Below are 19,072 nucleotides of genomic sequence, written 5' to 3' on the forward strand. Positions count from 1 at the left end.
AGATTGAAGGCAGGAGAAGAAGGGGACGACAGAGGATGAGATGGTTGGATGGCATCACTGACTCAATGAACATGAACTTGGGCAAGCTCTGGGAGACAGTGAAGGACAGGGAGGCCGGGCGTGCTGCAGTCCATGGGGTCACAAAGAATTGGACGCGACTGAGTGACTGACTGAAGAAAGGATGTGGTCCAGCCCCTGCCCTGTTTCTGAGCTCAGCTCCCCCACTCCCCAGCCCTGCCACCAGGCCTCCCGCTGGCCCTCAGCCCACCCCCTCCTAGCTCCCCCTGCTGAGGGGCTGTGCTCTGCCCCCCACCCCGCACGCATGCCTCCTGCAGGGCTGGACTGGGGCAAGCCGATGCCACCTCCCACCCCTTCACTGGCCACGCCTGCCACGTGGTGGGTTGGTTTTCACTGCCTGTCTCCCCGGGTGCCCCTGTTCATTGCTGTATCTCCAGCCCACATAGGGGCACGAGGAAAGTATCTGAGGAGGCGATGACCGCCTCCCTAACTGGGCACCTGCTTTCAGCCGTCTCGCCTCCAGATTCACTTTTCAGAAGTGCAGCTTTGATCCTTCCACTGCCCTGTTCAGAGACCCCCAGTGACCCCCCACTGCAGGCGACACAAGGTTCGAGCCCCCACTTGCCTCTCCAGCAGCTCCCCCGGCCCCGCACTCCGGCCTGCTTCTGCTGAGCTGAGCTCTCCACGCCCCGAACCTTCTGTTTACTCATCTGCCTCCCGCAGCCACCCTGCTGGTGTGGCTTGTCCCCTCCCCACCTCCCTTTCCTGAAGGTCCCTTCACATGGCGCCACCTCCATGCAGCCTTCCCTGACCACCCCACCCGGAAAGGACGGCTCCTGCCCACTGTGGCGCTTGCTGTGGGCCGCCGGGCACCCTCACTGTGCCTGGACTCAGGTGTGTGCTCTGCAGGGTCTGTGGTCTGGGGTGCTGGGCTGCACACTGGTGGGTCCCCCACAAGGGTCTGTGGCCTCAGCCCCGCCCCAGCGATGGCTCCGCCCACCCGGTACTCACATCAATCTCACTGAGGATGACGTCGATGATGCTGCCGATCACAATCAGGAAGTCAAACACGTTCCAGGGGTCCCCAAAATAGCCCTGGGGGAGGGGGTCCCAGGGTGAGCTGTGGAAGGAAGGAGCTCGGCGGCCCCTGTTGCAGAATTGCTCGGGGGGCACGATGCCACTTCCTGGGGGTGCTCCAGGGCCCCTCCTCTGCTCCCTTCCCTCCAGAGCATAAAGTGGTCCAACAGGAAGGCAGCATGCCTGGGAGACTCAGGATTGGGGTCCTGTCCACACAGGGAAGTCTTCCCCCGCCCGGCCCCCTGAAACCCAGTCTGGGGCTTGCGGGCAGACCTGATGGGGTGGGGTGGGTAGTGTGGACTTGGGGACCAGGACACTCCCTGGCCCCAGGGCTGCCACTCAAACGCTCAGGGACCAAAGGGGCACCGGCACATACTGTCCACTCCTGCGGCCAGAACTGAGTGGCCGGCTCTGAGTGCCCAAGGGCTGCCCGGGAGGACGAGGCCGTGGGGGGCTCCGTGGGAAGGTCGCCCCGTGGCCACACGTGCTCGCCTCTCCCCCGAGCCCAGGACTCACCCTGGCCTTGAACGCCATGAGCTTGAGGACCATCTCCAGCGTGAAGATGATGGTGAAGGCCACGTTGAGAATGTCAGAGATGTGGTTCATTTGCTCCGACTGGTTGTAGTGCTGTGGGGGGCACAGCGAGGGGCTGGGCGGCTCCCCCAGAGCCCCGCCTTCTTCCCTAGCCCCTGCCTTGCTTTCCTTGGTCTCAGAGAACCCGGAGCCTGCTCCGGCCACGTCCAGAATCCTCCTGGGCCTCATGGCCACGCCCTCTCCCCGGAAGGACTGTGAGGGGAGGAGAGGGTGGCCCAGCCCTGGTCCCACGAGCAGGTTACCCACACACATCTGTTCTGGGAGGCCAGCAGGGGAGCTCTGTGGCCAGCTTCCCGGAGCTGCCTAGGTGCAGGACCAGGAGAAAAGCCTCCTGGTTCTAGGTCACCTGTGCCTGCCGGCTATCCCCCTGGGACACGGAGGCAGCCCAGAGCAGCACCTGCAGCCCCCTTGAGTGTCCCCTATGACCCTCCTGAGATCTGCGTTCTCCAGCATTTCCCAGGAGTCTCTCTCATTCTTTTAAAAATAAAGTTGACAGAAGCCCACTTCTTCCCCAAAACCTTCCCAGGCAGCAGAGGCTCTGGCACTGCCCCCACCCCAGCCCTACCCATCCTGGCTGGACTGCCGGACCCCTGTTCCTGCCTCGGGCCCCCACGTGAGCCCGGCCCTTCCACTCTGGACCCCCAGCTCGGGACTCCCTTTCCAGACCCGCCCCACCCGACAGCCTGTGGTCCTTGGGAGTGTGTGTGACTCCTGGGCCAGGGGCCTTGCTGTGCGATTCTATTGATTCCCGGGCATAAGGGATCAGATAATTAAGGCTTCATAACCATGCTGCTTGAGGAGCTTCCCTGGTGGCTCAGCGGTAAAGAACCCGCCTGCCAATGCAGGAGACACAGGTTCGACCCCTGAGAGGGGAAGATCCCCTGGAGAAGGAAATGGCAACCCACTCTAGTACTCTTGCCTGAGAAATCCCATGGACAGAGAAGCCTGGTGGGCTACAGTCCACGAGGTCCTCAAAGAGTCGGACATGCCTGAGGGACTGAGTGTGCAGTGATGCTGCTGACTGTGACCTGCCTACCGAGTGTGCTTGTCCCCTCAGACACCTGTGCTGTAAATATTAAACCCACTTTTCTTGGGACTGGAGCCAACATTCCAACCATCCCCACCACCCAGAAGCACAGCAGCAGGAGGAAGACAGAGAAGGCCCTTTGGGCTTCCCACAGGGCCCACCCCGAGCAGCCGCCCCCTTCCCAGAGTGGCTGCGGCCCCGTGTGCGCCTGAATCACCGCCTTCATACACTGCCGCGTGCCTGGCACCCAGGCCTGCGGCCCACTCCCCTCTCTGCCCCAAGGGGCACCTCAGCACAATGGCTGGCACGGAGTGGCTATCCAGCCTGGGGCCCCTCCACTGGGCTGCCCAGGCCCTGGTCCCGGGGGCCCTGGTCCCGGGGCCCTGTCCCAGCGGCCTCACCTGCATGCCCAGGCAGATGGTGTTGAGCATGATGAGGGCGAACATCAGGTACTCAAAGTAGGAGGAGGTGACGACGTACCACACCCGGTACTGGTAGGGGTTCTTGGGGATGTAGCACCTCAGCGGCCGGGCCTTCAGGGCGTACTGCACGCACTGGCGCTGAGACGGCAGCGCCGGGGACATCAGTGCTGGGGGCCCCGCCCCCACCCCCGCCCCCGCCCCCAGCGCGGCTGTGGCCTCTGCCGGGCTGTTCAGGGAAGGGCCCCCCCAGGCTGTGGTCCCTCTGGAGCCGACAACGCCAGTTTCTAGGGGCTCTGGGCATCACGACAGGTCCACAGGGGGCCCCACCCGACCACCGCGTGCTGCCTCGGGGGGGAGATGGGCTGGAGGAGGGTCGTGGGTCACCCCCACCCCAGGGCCCTTTCCCTGGCCCGAGCCTCATGCCGGCTGCAGGGGCCCAGCACCTGGTTCTTGTCCAGCTCACAGTTCTTGTACTCGGTCTCCCCCTGCTCCTGGAAGGTGACGATGACGAAGCCCACGAAGATGTTCATCATGAAGAAGGCGATGAGGATGAGGTAGGCGATGAAGAAGACGGCCATCTCCACTCGGTGGTTGTACACGGGGCCCTTGTCCTCCTCGTGCGAGTCGATGGCCTTGTACAGCAGCCTGGGGGGGGGGGCAGGGGACAGAGGTGGGCTGGGCGGGCTAGGCTGAGGCTGAGCCCAGCTGGGAAGGGCGGGCCCCGGCCCACCAGCCGTGGGGGGCCGCCTGGACAGTCACCTGTGGAGGAGTTAGGACCCTGCCCGGAAAGGCGGGGCAGGTTGGGCAAGGGGCCTGCCTCCCATCCCACACAGGGTGCCGTGTCCCCCAGTCACTCGGGGGGGTGCCCCTGCGGCCAGGGAGGCCCAGGCCCACGCAGTCCCGGTCGGGCTGTCCCTGGAGTGAGCCGCCAGCACCCCGTCCCACACACACGCTGCGAGAGCCCCTGGCACGCCCTCCAGGTGGTTCCCAGGCCTCCCCCAGGCGTGGCTGTGTCTCCAGGGTCCCCGCTCACTCACTCAGGCCATCCCTCGAAGGTGGACACAGTGAAGAGGGACATCATGGCCGAAAGCACGTTGTCGAAGTGGAAGGCGTTGTGCGCCCACTGGCGGGGGCGCACCTCTATCTGTGTGGGGTCTCCATCTTTGTACACGTAGTAGTAGCCCCTGGGGTCGGGGGCCAGGTCACCACACTGGACGCGGGCCCCCTCCCCACGTACTCCCAGCCCTGGGCAGTGAGTGTGCTCTGGACCTGGGACCCTCCCCAAGGTCACCCGAGGAAGGGCCTCTGTGAGCCCAAGGAGCTCGGGTTCCCCAGTTCCCCAGCGGAGGGCCGCCCTGCCCCGCACGAGGGCCCCCTGCACACCTGCACTCCTCCTCCGTCATCTTGGACAAGTCGTTGCAGCTGAAGAACTTCCCCTGCGTCCCAGAGGGAAGGAGGGAGACAGGTTGTCATGGAAACAGGGTGGAAAGATGGGGTGGCAGGGAGGAAGGAGGGCAGGGTCTGGGTCTTCCTCTGCAGGGCGGCCTGGCCGTGGGGCAGGGCCCAGGACTGTCTGTCACACCCCGCTCCCCGCTGGGCAGACAGCAGCGAGGCTGGGCACCGGCTCCCGCGTGATGGCACTGCTGGCGCCCAGGCCGGCCTGGGGAAGGGAAGCACGGGCATAGCCCCTGCCCCTCTGCTGGGTCTCCCTGTCACAGAGCAAGGACCAGGGTGCCCTGCCTCCCCATGTCCCACCCCCACCCCCCCACCCCCGGCTCAGGCTCTGGGACAGAGCCCAGCTGGGACGGATGAGACCTCTTATCTCCACATGGCCCGGGGGTCCTGGCACACCCAACCCCAGAGCTCAGTGGGTGAGCTCTGTGAGCCCCTCTGCGGATTTAAGCCTGAGCAGCTTCTTCTCTGATCTACCTCACACACTGGGTGCCCACGGAAGGTTTCATTTGGGCAAAAGGAAGTGATTGCCAGTCTGCCTGTAGCTAAATTAAATTTGAACCCACAGATACTGGCCCAGGTCCCTCGAGGGCCAGGAGAGGGAACTGCCTCCCCAGGCACACAGGACAGGCTGAAGGCCACACTCATCCCTGTCACCACCTGCCCTGATGTCTCGGAGCAGAAAGTGAATGTATGTGGGCGAGCGGGAACTGGGGCTCTGTTGATAAGAGACTAAGGCACAGAGCGGGTGGAGGGCGGAAGGGCAGCTGCTCCTCTTTCCCTGGGGAGCGAGTCAGGGGGGTTCCTATGTGGCGGCCCAGATGGTGCCAAGGTGAGAATGAGTTGGTCACATCGAGACCCTGCCCTCAGGAGTGCCAGGGTCCCCAGGCTGCAGAGGGCAACGCTGGGCAGAAGGGTGGGGCAGCCTGGCTGGAGCTGGGGGATGGGCCGCACGCAGCTCGCTCTGAGCACTGTTTTGAGACTAAGCTGTCAGTCCCACCACGCCAGGACAGAAAACCACAGGACCCGGCCCCTAAACGTCCTCCAGGAGCCCCACCCTGACAGCTCTCCCCAAAGCCTGCCCCTGCCCGCAGGGACGACCTGGTGGGGTTTGCTGCATGGCCCTCTCAAACCCTAGCAGAGACCTGGACGCAGAGAAATTGCCCTCGGAATGGTAGTTGAATGAATGAAGGATTGTGAGACGAAACTATTGCATGTCTAAGAGTGACTGAGGTTACATAATTGTGATGGGAAAGATGGTGCTTTGGGGGCGGGAGCAGAGGGTTCTGGAAGGATCCGGAAGGCCGTGAATGCGGATGTGTCCTCGGGGTTGTGTCTGTGTCCCGCACGCAGTCTAAAAGCCAGAGGCGTCCGGCGGCCAGCTCTGGAAAGGAAGCCGGACTGCAGGGCTGGCTGAGTCCCAGACGGGAGTGAATGGCTGAGTTCCCCCAGGAAACAGAACCGGAGGGGGCAGCTCCCAGACGGGACACAGCAGACCCCCACCCCCGCCCTGCAGAAGCTCCTGGTGGACACACTGGCGGGCACTCAGGTTGCAGAGGCGGGGTGGGTGAGGGTTAGGGCCGGCCCTGTCCCCGAGGGTGGAGGGGACGACAGCAGGGGGGACGCTGCTCGGGCCGGCAGACCGGGGCCTCGATCCGGAGAGCCAGTGAGACAGCGGGGGGCCACCCCTGAGGGTCCGCACTCAGGCTCCTGACAGCGTGCCTTACACCCATGCATTCAGGACACCGGTCCTCACAGCCGGCCTCCCTTTGCTTGGAGGGGACGTGGGCCAGCCAGCGCCGGGCGGGGGGCCGGAGGGGCTCACCTTGAAGAGCTGGACGCCGATGCAGGCGAACATGAACTGCAGGAGGGTGGTGACCAAGACGATGTTCCCGATGGTGCGGATGGCCACGAACACACACTGCACCACGTGCTGCAGGGGCGGGGGCCCCGGTCGGCACCTGCCCCTTCCCGCCACCCAGCCCAGCCCAGCCCAGGGGCCTCGAGTGCGAGCCTCGCTGCCTCCCAGCCCGTCGAGGACAGAAGGGGTTCACGGGACAGAGCTGCCCAGGTGCATCCCCATCCCCACTGCGAAAAGGGGGCGGGCCGAGCCGGTGCTGTCTGGGCCAAGTCTGGAGTCAGGCTTGGAGACCCCTTCCCCCGAGGGTCCCTCTGTGCCCCTCTCACCTTCAGGCCTTTGGCTCTGTTGATGGCCCGGAGCGGTCGGAGCACTCTCAGGACCCTCAGGATCTTCACCACAGAGATGGTACTGGACCTGGGGGCGGCCTGCTCAGCCTCCCCCTGCCCCAAGCTCTCTGCACCCCCGCCTATCTGCCCGGCCCTCCCCCTGAGGCTGCGTGTGTCCCGCCCTGGGACAGAGGGGCCTCCCGCCCTGGGCTGCCTCCCTCCGGGGCGGCCCACAGACCTGCCCCTCCGTCAGACAGGAGCTCCCCGGGCACCAGGGCCGTGTTCCCCACGGGGCTGAGGGCGACCGCCCTCTCTCCACATGCCCTCCTGGTCTCCCACACACACTCTGCCTGCCGAACCTTGTCACTCAGACCACTTGGTGCCAGCCCAAGAGACCCTGAATGCCATTCCCAGGCAGCCAACCAACCCACATGAGCGGCTGCCCCACTCACTCGAGTCCCATGGAGATGAGGGACACGGCCACCACCACCAGGTCCAGGATGTTGAAGTAGTTGCGGCAGAAAGAGCCCTTGTGCAGGAAGGCCCCGTAGGTGGTCATCTAGGGGAGAGGCGGCATGCTGGGGGGCGAGGGGGCCTGGGGACACACCCCCGGTGGGTGGAGCCTGGGGACACGCCCCCGGTGGGTGGAGCATTGGGCACGCCCCCTGGTGGGGTGGAGCCCTGGGACACACCTCCTGGTGGGGGTGGAACCTGGGGACACTCCCCCTGGTGGGGGCACCTGGGGACACTCCGGGCTGAGTCCTCAGGGCGCTGCCCCATCCTCAGAGCCTGGTTCTGGGAGCGCAGGGACCTCTCTTGGGCAGCGAGGCCATGGGGAGCCCCTGGTCTCCTTGTTATGGAAGCCCTGCCCTCTGCCCTGCAGACACAATTCCCCCTCCTCTCCCTCCTCCTCTTCCTCCTCCTCCCTCCTTTTCTTCCTCCTCCTCTCTCCTCCTCTTCCTCCCTGGAAAGTGTCCTAGGCGTGGTTGGGTCAGACTCAACAGCCTATCAAGCCTGAAGACCTTGCCCGGCGCCACCCCCCACCTCAAACGTGCTGTATCCCAGCCCAGAGGGGCCACTTTCTCCTCTCTGAGCACATTTCAAACATCTCTGTACAATGCATCAGTCACTGTTTCGTCCTGGATTGCCCTACTCGCTCTCTGATGAAGTCCTGTCCAATCTCAAGGCCTAACTCTAACGTCACCACCTCCAAAAAGTCCTCCTGGACCCCAAGGAGCTACCATTTCCCTCTGATCAATTTCTTCAATAAACAGGCCCCTGAATGAAGGGACTGTCCTCCCTTCATACTGCAGCTGGCTCTGGGCCTGCTCCCCTTGCACGGCTCGACCTCTGCCCCCAGACCCCCACCATGATAGTGTGAACCCAGTGTGTCCGCTGTGAGAACAGGAGGGCAGCGGTGTGCTATGGATGTGGGGGCACGGGGCGGGGGGCGTGAGAGGGCAGGGCTGCCAAAAACCCCGCCCAGGGAAACAGCCACTTCTCTGGACCCTGGGGGAGCCCTTTCAGTCACTGACAACAAAGGTCTGGGAACAGATCGCTGCTCCCCATCCGCACTTAGGTGAGCCGAGCCTGGATGGTGGAAGAAGGTGCCCAAGGCTTCACAGACACACAGGGCACTCTGCTGAGAGGTGCACGGGCTGCCCACTGACCGTACCCCAGGCCTGCACCCCCCTGCCTTCTCGCTCGCTCATGCCAGCTCTGAGACCACCTGGCCCCCTGGGTCCTGACATCCTGTCCCTGCTGCTCTCCGCCTCCTTCCAGCTTGCCCCTCCTCCCTGCAGCCCAGACCCTGAGGGGGCACAGCCTGTGTGAGCGGGGACCCCAGCCGACCCGTGGTGTGGTCTCATGGCCTTCGCTCACCTTGAGGACAATCTCCACAGTGAAGACAGAGGTGAACCCGATGTCAAAATACCCGAGGATCTGGTGGCAGGGCAGGGGTCAGTGAGAGAAGGAGCAGAGCAGGGCCGGCATCGTTACCTTCATCACCACACCACCGTCACCGTCAAGACCACCCCCACCCCACTACCACCATCCCCCTAACACCATTCCCCCCCACCACCAAGAGCACCCCCACCCCACCATCCCCCTCACTATCCCCACATCACCAGCCCCCACCACCCCCATCCTCTCCCACCCCCCCCACTATCCCCCCCCACCACCGTCACCACCACCACACCACCGTCACCGTCAAGACCACCCCCACCCCACTACCACCATCCCCCCAACACCACCACCATCACCACGCCACCATCACCGTCAAGACCACCACCATCCCTGCCATCATCACTGCTAAAACCCAGCACCCAGAGCCTGTCCAGGGCGCATGCTGTGACCACACTGTCCAGAAAGAGTGAGTCGGGCAGCTTTGGCCCTCTGGGGACTTAAACTCTAAGCAACTGTGATGCCGGGGGCCACACAGCGGATACAGCTGGACGGGGGGCCTCAGGGTGAGGTGTGGGTGCCTGAGGCCTGGAATGGGGGGCGCTGAGTTGGCTGCCATCACCTGGTTCCTCACGGACTCAGCCCGGAGTGGGTCCTCGGCTGCCAGGGCTGCGCTGCTGAGCAGGATGAAGAGCAGGATGAAGTTGGTGAACCATGTGGCGTTGACGATGCGGTGGCACAGGACACGGATCCTGCGGGCGGGCGGGGGGCCAGGAGGCTCTGAACGGGGCCTTGGGCCCCAGCAGCCTCTGCCCTGGTCAGTGGAGAAGGTCAGCCTGCATCCAGGTGGTCTCTGCTGGACTCGCCGGGCCCCGCCCCCTTCTGTTGCTATGCAGCCCCATCCCATCCCTCAACAAGCCCTCCCCAACACTCCGCCCATCCCACGGCTCCCATCAAAACACGGGGCAGGCTGCTCTCCAGTCTCGGGTCCTGAGGTTGACCACTGAAACTCCAGGGGAACTGTGGTCTGTTATCTAAAGGTGTCAGACTGAAGCCCGTGAGAACTACAGCCCCACTCTGCTCTCAGGAAGGAACCAACATATCCAGTCCCGCTCGGACATAAGTAATGTGTGAGGCTTAAAATATATGTCTCCTGGGGATGCTGGCACTTTAAATGGGGCAAAAGATCTGAAGTTAAAGGAATGCCTTTCTCACAGTGTAACTGTAGGCCCAGAGAGTTGGGAGAAGGCTGTCTTCTCGGAGCAGGAAGCAGCCTTCTCTGTGAGACCCCACCACCACCCTGCCCCACTGCAGAGGGGCCACCCACTTGTTGGTGGGGCTGAAGATGAAGAAGGCGCTGGCTTCTGGAATGGGCACTGCCTTCTCCTTCAGCTGCAGCTCAGCCAGTGGACGGGGCCGGGGGCTTATTGGGACCTCGGGCTCGTCTTCCTCATCGTCCCCTGTGGGGAGGGGAGAGAGGCTGGGGTGTCTTTCGATGCTTCGCTATTCCCTTGGCTCCTGTGCTCTGAACCCAACCGTGACCCCTCAGCAGCCAGGGAGTGCCATGTGGCATGGGGGGCCAGCAGGGTCCAGCCGGGCACCTCCCTTCCCCACAACACGCTGGCCTGAGAGCTGTCAGCCTCAGGAGCTTCTGGAAGTGGGGCAGGAGCAAGGTCCGAGAGCCTTGCTGCTGCAACTCCTGTCTCGGGGCTAGAGGGACCACCTGGGGTGGCTCACAAGCTGGGGGTGCAGGGGGCCCTGCTCTGCAAGCGACCGCAGTGCCGGGCCCGGCTCTGCCCTGACTTGCCTGCCAGGCCCCACCTCGTGCCGTTGATGAGGGCAGGAGTCCTGTTGAGATAAATGGACTCGGAACTTCTCTCTCCTGGGGTCGGGTTCCACAAGTCCTCATTCGGGCGGGGAACAGCCAGCAGGAGGAGCCACCCTGCACACCCCGCCCTCGGTCTCAGGACCCTCACCTGGGAAGTCGGCCGAGGGGTAGGGGTCCTTCACCTCGTTGACGTTGGATTCAAACTCGTCGATCTTCAGCTGGAGGGAGGAACATGAGGAAGACGAAAACCAGGGCTGTGGGCCCCACCGGCCAGAGGGCGTGCAGGTGTGAGCTCACCCGAGCCTCCCTACGGCCTGGGGGTGCCGGTGTCACGGTCCTTCCCATCTCACGAAGGGGAAGCCAGGCCCAGAAAGCCACCGGGACCCCCGCCTGTCTGAGCCTGAGCGCCGTACCCCGCGCTTAGTTCTCGGAAGACACAGGAGTCCCCAGGCCAGGGCCCCCCACCCCCTGCCCCTCTGAACTCTACTTCCTCAGCCCCCAGGCCAGGACAGAATGGCAGGGCTGGGAGCTGGTCTGCACTGTTCCGTGGAGCAGAGTATCAGATGGGCAAGGGGCACGACACAGAGCAAGTCTGCTTCCTCGGCTGGGGGATGTGTGCCCTCAGCACAAAGGCTTCCCTGCGAAGGAGCTGCCCTCACCTGGCTGGTGCCCAGGCAGACAGCCCCCTTCCCGCCGCACCCACTCTAAGGCATGGGCGAAAGGGGGACTTTCAGAGGCCCCTCCCCGCGGCCCCTGAGAGCACCCCACGGGCTGACGGGCTCACCTTGGCGGTGGTGGGGATGCCCTCCCCCTTGGGTTTCTGCTCCAGCTTCTTGGCCACCGTCGCCTTCTCCTCCTCCGACTTGTCTGGGAGACCCCTGAGTTAGAAAACCAAGCAAACCCAAAATGGAGGCCCCGCTCCTCCATGGAAGAGAAGCTCCACCTTTTGGGGTCTGATCAGCCTGAGGGCGCCCCCCCCGCCGACCCCACCCAGGGCTCAAGGCGGGGGTGCTCCGTGGGGGCAGGAGCAGCAGGGGCCGAGCGCCTGCAATGAGTGAGCGGCGCCGGCAGCCTCGGTGTCAGCCACCCCAGGGCCTGCTGGCTGGTGGGGGGCGGCCGTGGCGGCGTCTGGGGTGGCACTGTCTGGGCTCACAGCACAGAGGAGCGCGGTTTGGTCCAGGACGGCTCAGCTCTCCTGTGCAGGGCGCCCCCCCCCCTCCCCTCTCACAGGTCCCTCTCACTGGGTCACCCACTCACTTGGACATCTTCCTGCGTCTCCGCTCCTCAGCCTTGGCCTTCTGGGCGGAAGTCAGGCTCTCGGCCTCTGCCAGGTTGTCCACAGCGATGGCCAGGAAGACGTTGAGCAGGATGTCTGGGGCGCCGCTAAGGAGCCGGGGTGCTGGGCTCGGCAGAACCTGCCCGCCCCAGTGCTCTGGGCTTTCGGGGACTGACTCCTCCCCGCTGTCACCAGTCACCCTGAGGTCCCTTAACCTCCTGCTGGAAGGAGCTGCCCTACCGCTGTCCCCACACGGCACCTGCTGCGTCCCCTCCCCCGCTCCGGATCCTGGGCGCTCCCCGCCTCCCGCAGAGGGCCCGGGCACCTGGCCCCCCCGTCCCAGCCCGCCTCCCGGCCCCTCCCCACTCCGGGCTCTCTTCTGAGCCCTGCGCCCCAGGGGATACAGTTGCCGCAGACAAACAGGATGATGAAGTAGGTGCAGACGAGCACCCCGGGGTAGGACGGGCCGCCGTAGGCCATGATCCCGTTGTACATCACCGAGTTCCAGTCCTCGCCTGTCAGCACCTGGGGGGGGGGGGAACAGAGGGATGCGAGCGTCTTCCCTGGGGACGACGCTGTCCAAGAGCCCCCTTCCAACGGCGCCCCCAAACCGCCCGCGGCTGGAGGGGGTGGGTGGGGGCAGAGGAGGCGAGGCCCGGTCGGGCAGGCCAGGCAGCGAGCGGCTCTGGCCTACCTGGAAGACGCTGATGAGGGCCTGCGGGAAGCTGTCGAAGTTGCTGCGCCGCACCTCGGTGTCCTCGAAGTCGTACCTGCCCCCGAAGAGCTGCATGCCCAGCAGGGCGAAGATGACGATGAAGAGGAAGAGCAGCAGCAGCAGCGAGGCGATGGAGCGGACGGAGTTGAGCAGCGACGCCACCAGGTTGCTCAGCGACGTCCAGTACCTGGAGGCCGGGCGGCCCGGGGCGCTGAGGTGGCGCTGCCTGGGTCCAGCGCTCCCACCCCGGCTTGTCATCTCGTTCTCCTCTGCAGGGTGGCCGTTTGACGTCCGGGGCCCCCACTAGACTCTGAACCCCACGGGGGTGAGGCCCACCCCTCCCCTGCACCCAGGGCCTGCGGCCACTCCACGCCCCTTCTCTGCGATCCTTTCTCACCACCCTCTCCTCCTCCCCTCCCGGCTTCCTTTCCTTCCTCCCTCTCCCAGTCTCCTCCCTTTCCTTCCTCTTTCCCATGCCCCTCAATCGGCCTGGTGAGAGAGAGGTAAGCAGGAGATGGAGGTGGAAGGGGGAAGAGTGCAGGGGCGGAGGAGGGCCGCGGGCGGGCGGGTGGGACGCCCCCTGCTGGAAGGGTCGAGGGGCGGGGCAGGGAGGCAGGAGGGAGGGGTGGCGGGACCACGCCCCCGATGGAAAGGTGGAGAGGAGGGGCGGGGCAGGCGGATGGGCGGGACCACGCCCCGGTTGGGAGGGTGGAGGGGCGGGATGCGACCGGCGGGAGGGGCGGGGCAAGCGGGAGGGGCGGGGCAGGCGGATGGGCGGGACCACGCCCCGGTTGGGAGGGTGGAAGGGCGGGACGCGACAGGGCAGGAGGGGCGGGGCAGGCAGGAGGTGAGGGGGTGGTGGGAGGGGCGGGGCGCCGGGACCACGCCCCCTGCTGGAAGGGTCGAGGGGCGGGGCAGGGAGGCAGGAGGGTGGGGCGGCTGGAGGGGCGGGGCGCCGGGACCGCGCCACCGCTCACTTGGTGATCTTGAAGATCCGCAGCAGACGGATACAGCGCAGCACCGAGATGCCCAGGGGCGTCATGGCACCCGACTCCACCAGCAGGATCTCCAGGAGGCCGCTGCACACCACGAAGCAGTCGAAGCGGTTGAAGATGGACATGAAGTACTGGCGCAGGCCCAGCCCGTACATCTTCATCAGCATCTCCACGGTGAACAGCGCCAGCAGCACCCGGTTGGCCACGTCTGCGGGGCGGCCCGCGCAGCTCAGCGCCACTCCCCTGCGCATCCCGCCTGGGCTAGGCCCCCAGTGACCCCCCCACTGCCAGCGACACAAGGGCCTCGAACGCGGCACCCTCCCCGCGTTTCCAGGACATCCTCCTCTCCCTGCGCTCCAGATCCAGTAAAACCTGGTGAATTTTCCCCACTGAAGGGACGCAGCCTAGATTTCTAACAAGGTAAACTGTACAGCGTTTGGCAGGCCCACCCTCCTCACTCCAGCAGTCAAGCCACAGGCATTTTAACCCCATTTCCTTGACCTCCCAGAAACACAGCAACCAGGGGTCGAACCCATGTCCCTTGCAGTGGAAGGGCAGAGTCCTAACCCACTGGGCTGCCAGAGAAGTCCCCTCTTGCCTTTTAAAACGTTCACTTCCCTTGCATCCTGGGTACCACATCCCCTGAGGATTTCTCCAGCTTCTCCTGTACCCCTCCATAGAGGCACCCCCACCTCACCCTGAGTGCTGCACTCAAGCTGAGCACGTGAGTACACACCGTCCTCTGGGGGCCTGGTGATGTCTTCTAAGGCCAAGCTTTGATTAGCATGCCTGCCGGTGACTCCAGACTCTGACTTTTCAACCCAGACCTTCCACTGGGTCCCAGACCTACTTTGCGTCTGTCACTTCAGCGTCTCACTGGGATGTCTCAAAGGGACCTCAAACTCAACATGCCCGAGATTAAGCTGATGGGGACTGCCTGTCTTCTCCCACCCCAAAAAAATACCTGGTCACTGACTGTCTTCCCCATCTCAGCAAGTGGCACTGCCATTCATTTATCTGCATAGACCAGGGATCTCAAATTCATCTCTGACCCCTCTTGGTGGATAGTGTTCACATTTTGTCCACACTGGTTATTGACAATGCGTTAACGATGCTTGACACACTTAAGGGGTTCTCAAGAATGTTGGCTGCAATGAGTGGATGGATGGCTGGTTAGATGGATGGGTGGATGGGTGGATGGGTGGATGGATGGGTGGATGGATGGATGGATGGATGGATGTGTGGATGGGTGGATGGGTGGATGGATGGGTGGATGGATGGATGGATGGATGGACAGATGCATGGATAGATTGGTGGATGAGTGGATAGACAGATGGAAGAATGCATCCATGCGTCTGATCTGAAACATTATTTCCTGTCTCCTCCCCACAGAAAAAGATGGTGTTCTGGCAGTTTTCCTTCTTTTATCTTTTTCATCGTTTTAACCAGTGTCTTTCTCCCGTCCAGCCTCCCCTCCTCTGTAATCCTCCTCTTGCATTTACCTCCGCCGGGGCCCTCCCTATTTGACCTGACATCACTCATTAATGTCTGTCTTCTTCTTTGGCTCAGGAAGCTCCTTGAAGGTGGGAGAGGGACCTTCCTTCTCTGTGTCCCCTGCATTCTTTACTTGGCCTTACATAGAGCGTGTATGCTATAAACACTTGGTGAGAGGCTGCTGTGTCTGGAGTAGAACTCAAACGAACTTGGATGTGTGAAGCGCTCAGTTACTGCTCACCGGTCCATCCGATAGCTGTGTTTGTGATCATTTGCCCAGGCACCTGGCAAGCACCTGGCGGGTCCCCAGTGTGTTGCTGTTATTAATATTTCCCCTGGTAATGCCACGGGAAGAGAGGACCACCACTAGAGTTCCTAGAAAATGATGTCAACATCTAACTGACTTCACAGAACCTGAGGCACCACTGGCTTTGCCTGCCAGTCACATGTCTCACCTTGCAGGTGGGTCAACCAGAGAGGCTGGTGGTGGTGCTCTGAGGCGATCGACAGTGTGTTGAGAGCGACGATCAGGATGACCAGCCAGTAGAAGACCCTGGACTTCACCACATCGTGGCACTTCCAGCGGAAGACGCGGTTCCACTGCCTCCAGTGTCGGCTGAGAAGCAGGCAGGGAAGGAGCGGAAGAGGTTGTGTTACCAGAGCCCCCACCTCCCCAAGGCTTCCTTCAGGCTGCTCTGGCCACACTTAGTCTGACCACGCACTCCCTCCTTAAGCCACACCAGAGGAGACAAGAATGTGAGCTGCAGAGACAAGTGGCAAATCTTGCCTCCTAGAACAAATATCTCCACATTTCAGAGGAGAACAGCAGTGATGCTGACCTTGGGGGTCACTAGAGACAACGCAGGTGCCAAGTTTAGCGCAGTGCCAGGCCCAGAGTAGGGCGCCATACGTTTCCATCTTAAGTAAAGCCACACTGGGATGCCCCGTTTCGCTGGTCATAAGGTCAGTTCTTTAGCAAATTGGTCATATTGGTGTTGGGGAGGGTTCACAGAAGGGGCGCCTCCATCACTGGCACAACCTTTGTGCAGCGTTTACCAGGGTTCAGAATCTCCACGCCCTCTGACCCAGCAAGTCTATTTCTAGGAATCCACTGGGCAGAGATGAACTCTTACAACCGTTCCCTTCGGCACTGTTTGTACTGCCCCAAACTGGACAGATTAACTGGGCTATGACGTATTCATGCTGTGGAATATTTTATGTTCCAAGACTTACTGCCAGAAGGTGTGTGTGTGAGCTATCACACCTTGCAAAGCTGCAGAGGGACCTTAAATGCGTGTCACTAAGTAAAAAGAGCCCGCCTGAGATCCCACACTGTGACATTCTGGGAAAGGCAAGACTTTGGAGACAGTAAGCTCAGTGGTAGGTTGCCCGGAATAGGAGGCGGAGGTGTGAATAGGCAGAAAACAGAGGCTTTTTAGGGCAGCAAAAATACCCCGTATGATATTATAACGGTGGGTATGCATCATCAAACACAGGATGAGCCCCAACGTAAACTGGACTCGGGGTGATGATGCTGTCCACGCAGGCTCCTGAGTTGTAACAAAGGGCCCATCTGGTGGAGGTGCTGATGGTGGGGGCCCTGGGCATGGTCAAGGGGAGGGCAGGTGGGCAGTCTCTGCACCTTCTGCTCAGTTTTGCTGTGAATCTGAAACTGCTCCGAGAAAAGAAAGTCTTTTTTTTAAAACAAGTTTCTGTGTGTATCAATTTGCCCTAAATAGAGCATTCGAAATTCAGAATGTCAGCTTCCAGTTTGTGTGTGGGTCGCATTCATGTATCCAGCGAGCCCTCCTGTGTGTTGGGTCCTTTTGTTTGTTCTGAAGCGACAGCGGTCGTTATGAGAAACCCTGTCACGTAGAAAACTCGTGTGTGTGCGTGCGTGTGTGCACACGCGTGCATGTGTATGTAGGAGAGATGAATGCGCAGAAGCAGCCTTGGAGGGATGCAAATCTGTTACCATGGTTACCTCTTTGAAGGGCAGCAAGGACTTCATCTTTTCTTTGGTGCATTTCTCTATTGTTGGATCTCTCAAAGTCACAGTTGTGTGTGAATTTGGAAGCAGCCAATCAAATAAACACACGGTCCTCTTGAGACAAAGATGCCAGGGCTCCAGCCCCTGCCCCAGAGGCCTGCGACGCTGCCCGCCTCCCCTGCTGGAGCAGAGGTTCCCGGGGCTAATTACCCCACCAGCTCCCAGTGTCTCCCTCACGCGATGTGGAAATAGGTCATCTGCTCAATGCCCTCCTCCCGCACTCAGGGAACGTGACCCAGAAGCCACCCACGGCGGGTGACTGGGGCTGGGGGGACCCGGAGCCGGGCAGACACTCACACGAACTGGATAACTTTGTTCAAGCCCGCGATTTCATACAGGCTCTCCGTGTCGGAGCCACCTTCATCCAGAGCCAGCTTCCCTGGGGACAGAGAGGCATGGGCGGCCAGGCTCCCCTCTGGGCTGGACGCACCAGGAAAGGGCACAGACCAGGGGCACCTGGGACAGCGGCCCTGCGTGGGCCTGGACCCCTCCCCCTGCGCTGTCCTGATTCCCGGGAGCCAGAGAGCCTGCACCGTCGGGAGGGTGGTTCCTGGGGGCAGTGGGGTACTTTGGTAGTCAGTGCTCTGGGCGGGCTCTGGGCACACCTGGCCACCTCCACCTCGAGGCGCCAGGCTTGCCATCTAGGGGCCTTGCTTCCTCATCTGCAAAGTGGGGCCCTCAGTCCTGCTCGTCAAGCCCTGGGGCTGTGGGGGAGCAGGGCGTGGGGATGCCCTTACGGGGGCCGGCATGAGGGCAGCTTGGGGCGGGGTGCTGACCGTCGCCCATGGTTCCCACCTTCTCTCAAGTCATCCACGTCCATGACCTCGCCCTGCGTGATCCAGCTCAGGTAGCCCCGGAGGTCCTCCTCCAGCTGCTGCTTCTCCCGCAGCTTCTGGAAGGTTCCCCTGGACTTGGCCTTCTCCCGCTCCTTGGTGAATTCCCTGCACGGGGCCAGGGAGGAGAAGGAGGAGGAACCAGCTGCGGGGATGGAGCTTCTTGGGTCACTGAGCCCCTTCTGAGGCTGGACGCACCCACCCTCCTGGCCTGGGTATCGCGCGGGTCTGGGGACCTCCCAGGGGCCGAGGGCAGCCCTGCCCCCAGTCCTCCAGGATACTTGGCGCACTTGGCCCCCCTCTATTGTTCCCTCTCATCCCATCTCATTTCTCCGGCCTCGTCTTGGGTGACCTTGGGCAGGGGTTAGTGACACGACCATCCACTGCCCAACAGAACTGCCTGGATCCTCCCGAGACAGGCTGGGACCTGCGACCCTTTGCACACTGCTTGCACCTGGACACACCTCTCCTCCAGCAGCAAAGATACAAAGAAACGACGTGGGACTAAAAATACCTGCATGCAGCTGGGGCAGACTCTGGACTGAACTATACAAAGACGAAAAAAACAAAACGCCCAACTGCCATTTCTGGAGAACCCGGAGCAGCAGCTTACTACACATGCCCCATATACTCAATACCACAAAGGGCTGGGCACACCACCTCGGCCCCCTCCTGCAGCCCCAGGAACTAGCAAGGGAGGCTCTGGCTTGTTGCTGCCTCCTGCAGCTGGTGCAGGCGCCCCAGTGAAGTCTGGCCCTAGTCAGTTTACAGTGCCTGGGGAAGGCCGAGAACTGCCTCGTATCACTCGTTTTCCCTGCAGCCCTGACCCTTTAGGCCGCCTGATGGATTTAGTTCTGCTTACAGACCTAAGGCCTCGGGGGCCGGGTAGAGGCTGCTGGGCCTCAAAGAAACCAGACTGCAGCAGTCGTACAGGGGACCTGAGGGTCGGGGAAGGCTTCGGGCAGGGCGGGGGCAGCCAGCCTGAGGGTCTGCTCACACTGCCTGCGCCCTCACACTGCCGGGCAGGGTCCAAGAGGGGTTCTTGGCCACTTTGTGCCCCGGTCCGTTCGGGGCTCCTGTGAAAGCTGTGGGTCCCTCCTTAGAACCATGGGGAAAATGCTCCATTTGGGTTAGGGTTTGGGAGCATTTTGGGCAGCGTTGTAAAGTGTTTCATTTGGAAACCAGAGTCTGACAACGGAACC

General features: G+C 62.4%; 1 protein-coding gene across 2 annotated transcripts in view; it reads right to left on the bottom strand.

The window, feature by feature from the left end:
• The window catches only part of CACNA1S (calcium voltage-gated channel subunit alpha1 S), a 55,843-nt gene that overhangs the window by 16,618 nt on the left and 20,153 nt on the right, over positions 1–19,072 (bottom strand). For both annotated transcript variants that reach the window (XM_042229448.1, XM_027976013.2), the window contains exons 8-28: positions 17,833–17,978; positions 17,335–17,416; positions 15,443–15,603; positions 13,476–13,701; positions 12,478–12,685; positions 12,188–12,308; positions 11,765–11,879; positions 11,292–11,385; positions 10,656–10,725; positions 10,007–10,139; positions 9,302–9,431; positions 8,659–8,718; positions 7,230–7,336; positions 6,778–6,865; positions 6,416–6,523; positions 4,522–4,574; positions 4,176–4,322; positions 3,582–3,783; positions 3,118–3,276; positions 1,612–1,722; positions 1,030–1,113 (exon numbers count right to left, since the gene is read on the bottom strand). In XM_042229448.1, the coding sequence (XP_042085382.1) occupies positions 1,030–1,113; positions 1,612–1,722; positions 3,118–3,276; positions 3,582–3,783; positions 4,176–4,322; positions 4,522–4,574; positions 6,416–6,523; positions 6,778–6,865; positions 7,230–7,336; positions 8,659–8,718; positions 9,302–9,431; positions 10,007–10,139; positions 10,656–10,725; positions 11,292–11,385; positions 11,765–11,879; positions 12,188–12,308; positions 12,478–12,685; positions 13,476–13,701; positions 15,443–15,603; positions 17,335–17,416; positions 17,833–17,978 (2,605 nt within the window). The remainder of the gene's footprint in view (positions 1–1,029; positions 1,114–1,611; positions 1,723–3,117; positions 3,277–3,581; positions 3,784–4,175; positions 4,323–4,521; positions 4,575–6,415; positions 6,524–6,777; positions 6,866–7,229; positions 7,337–8,658; positions 8,719–9,301; positions 9,432–10,006; positions 10,140–10,655; positions 10,726–11,291; positions 11,386–11,764; positions 11,880–12,187; positions 12,309–12,477; positions 12,686–13,475; positions 13,702–15,442; positions 15,604–17,334; positions 17,417–17,832; positions 17,979–19,072) is intronic.

Source organism: Ovis aries, chromosome 12, assembly GCF_016772045.2.
Source record: "Ovis aries strain OAR_USU_Benz2616 breed Rambouillet chromosome 12, ARS-UI_Ramb_v3.0, whole genome shotgun sequence".
NCBI lineage: Eukaryota > Metazoa > Chordata > Mammalia > Artiodactyla > Bovidae > Ovis > Ovis aries.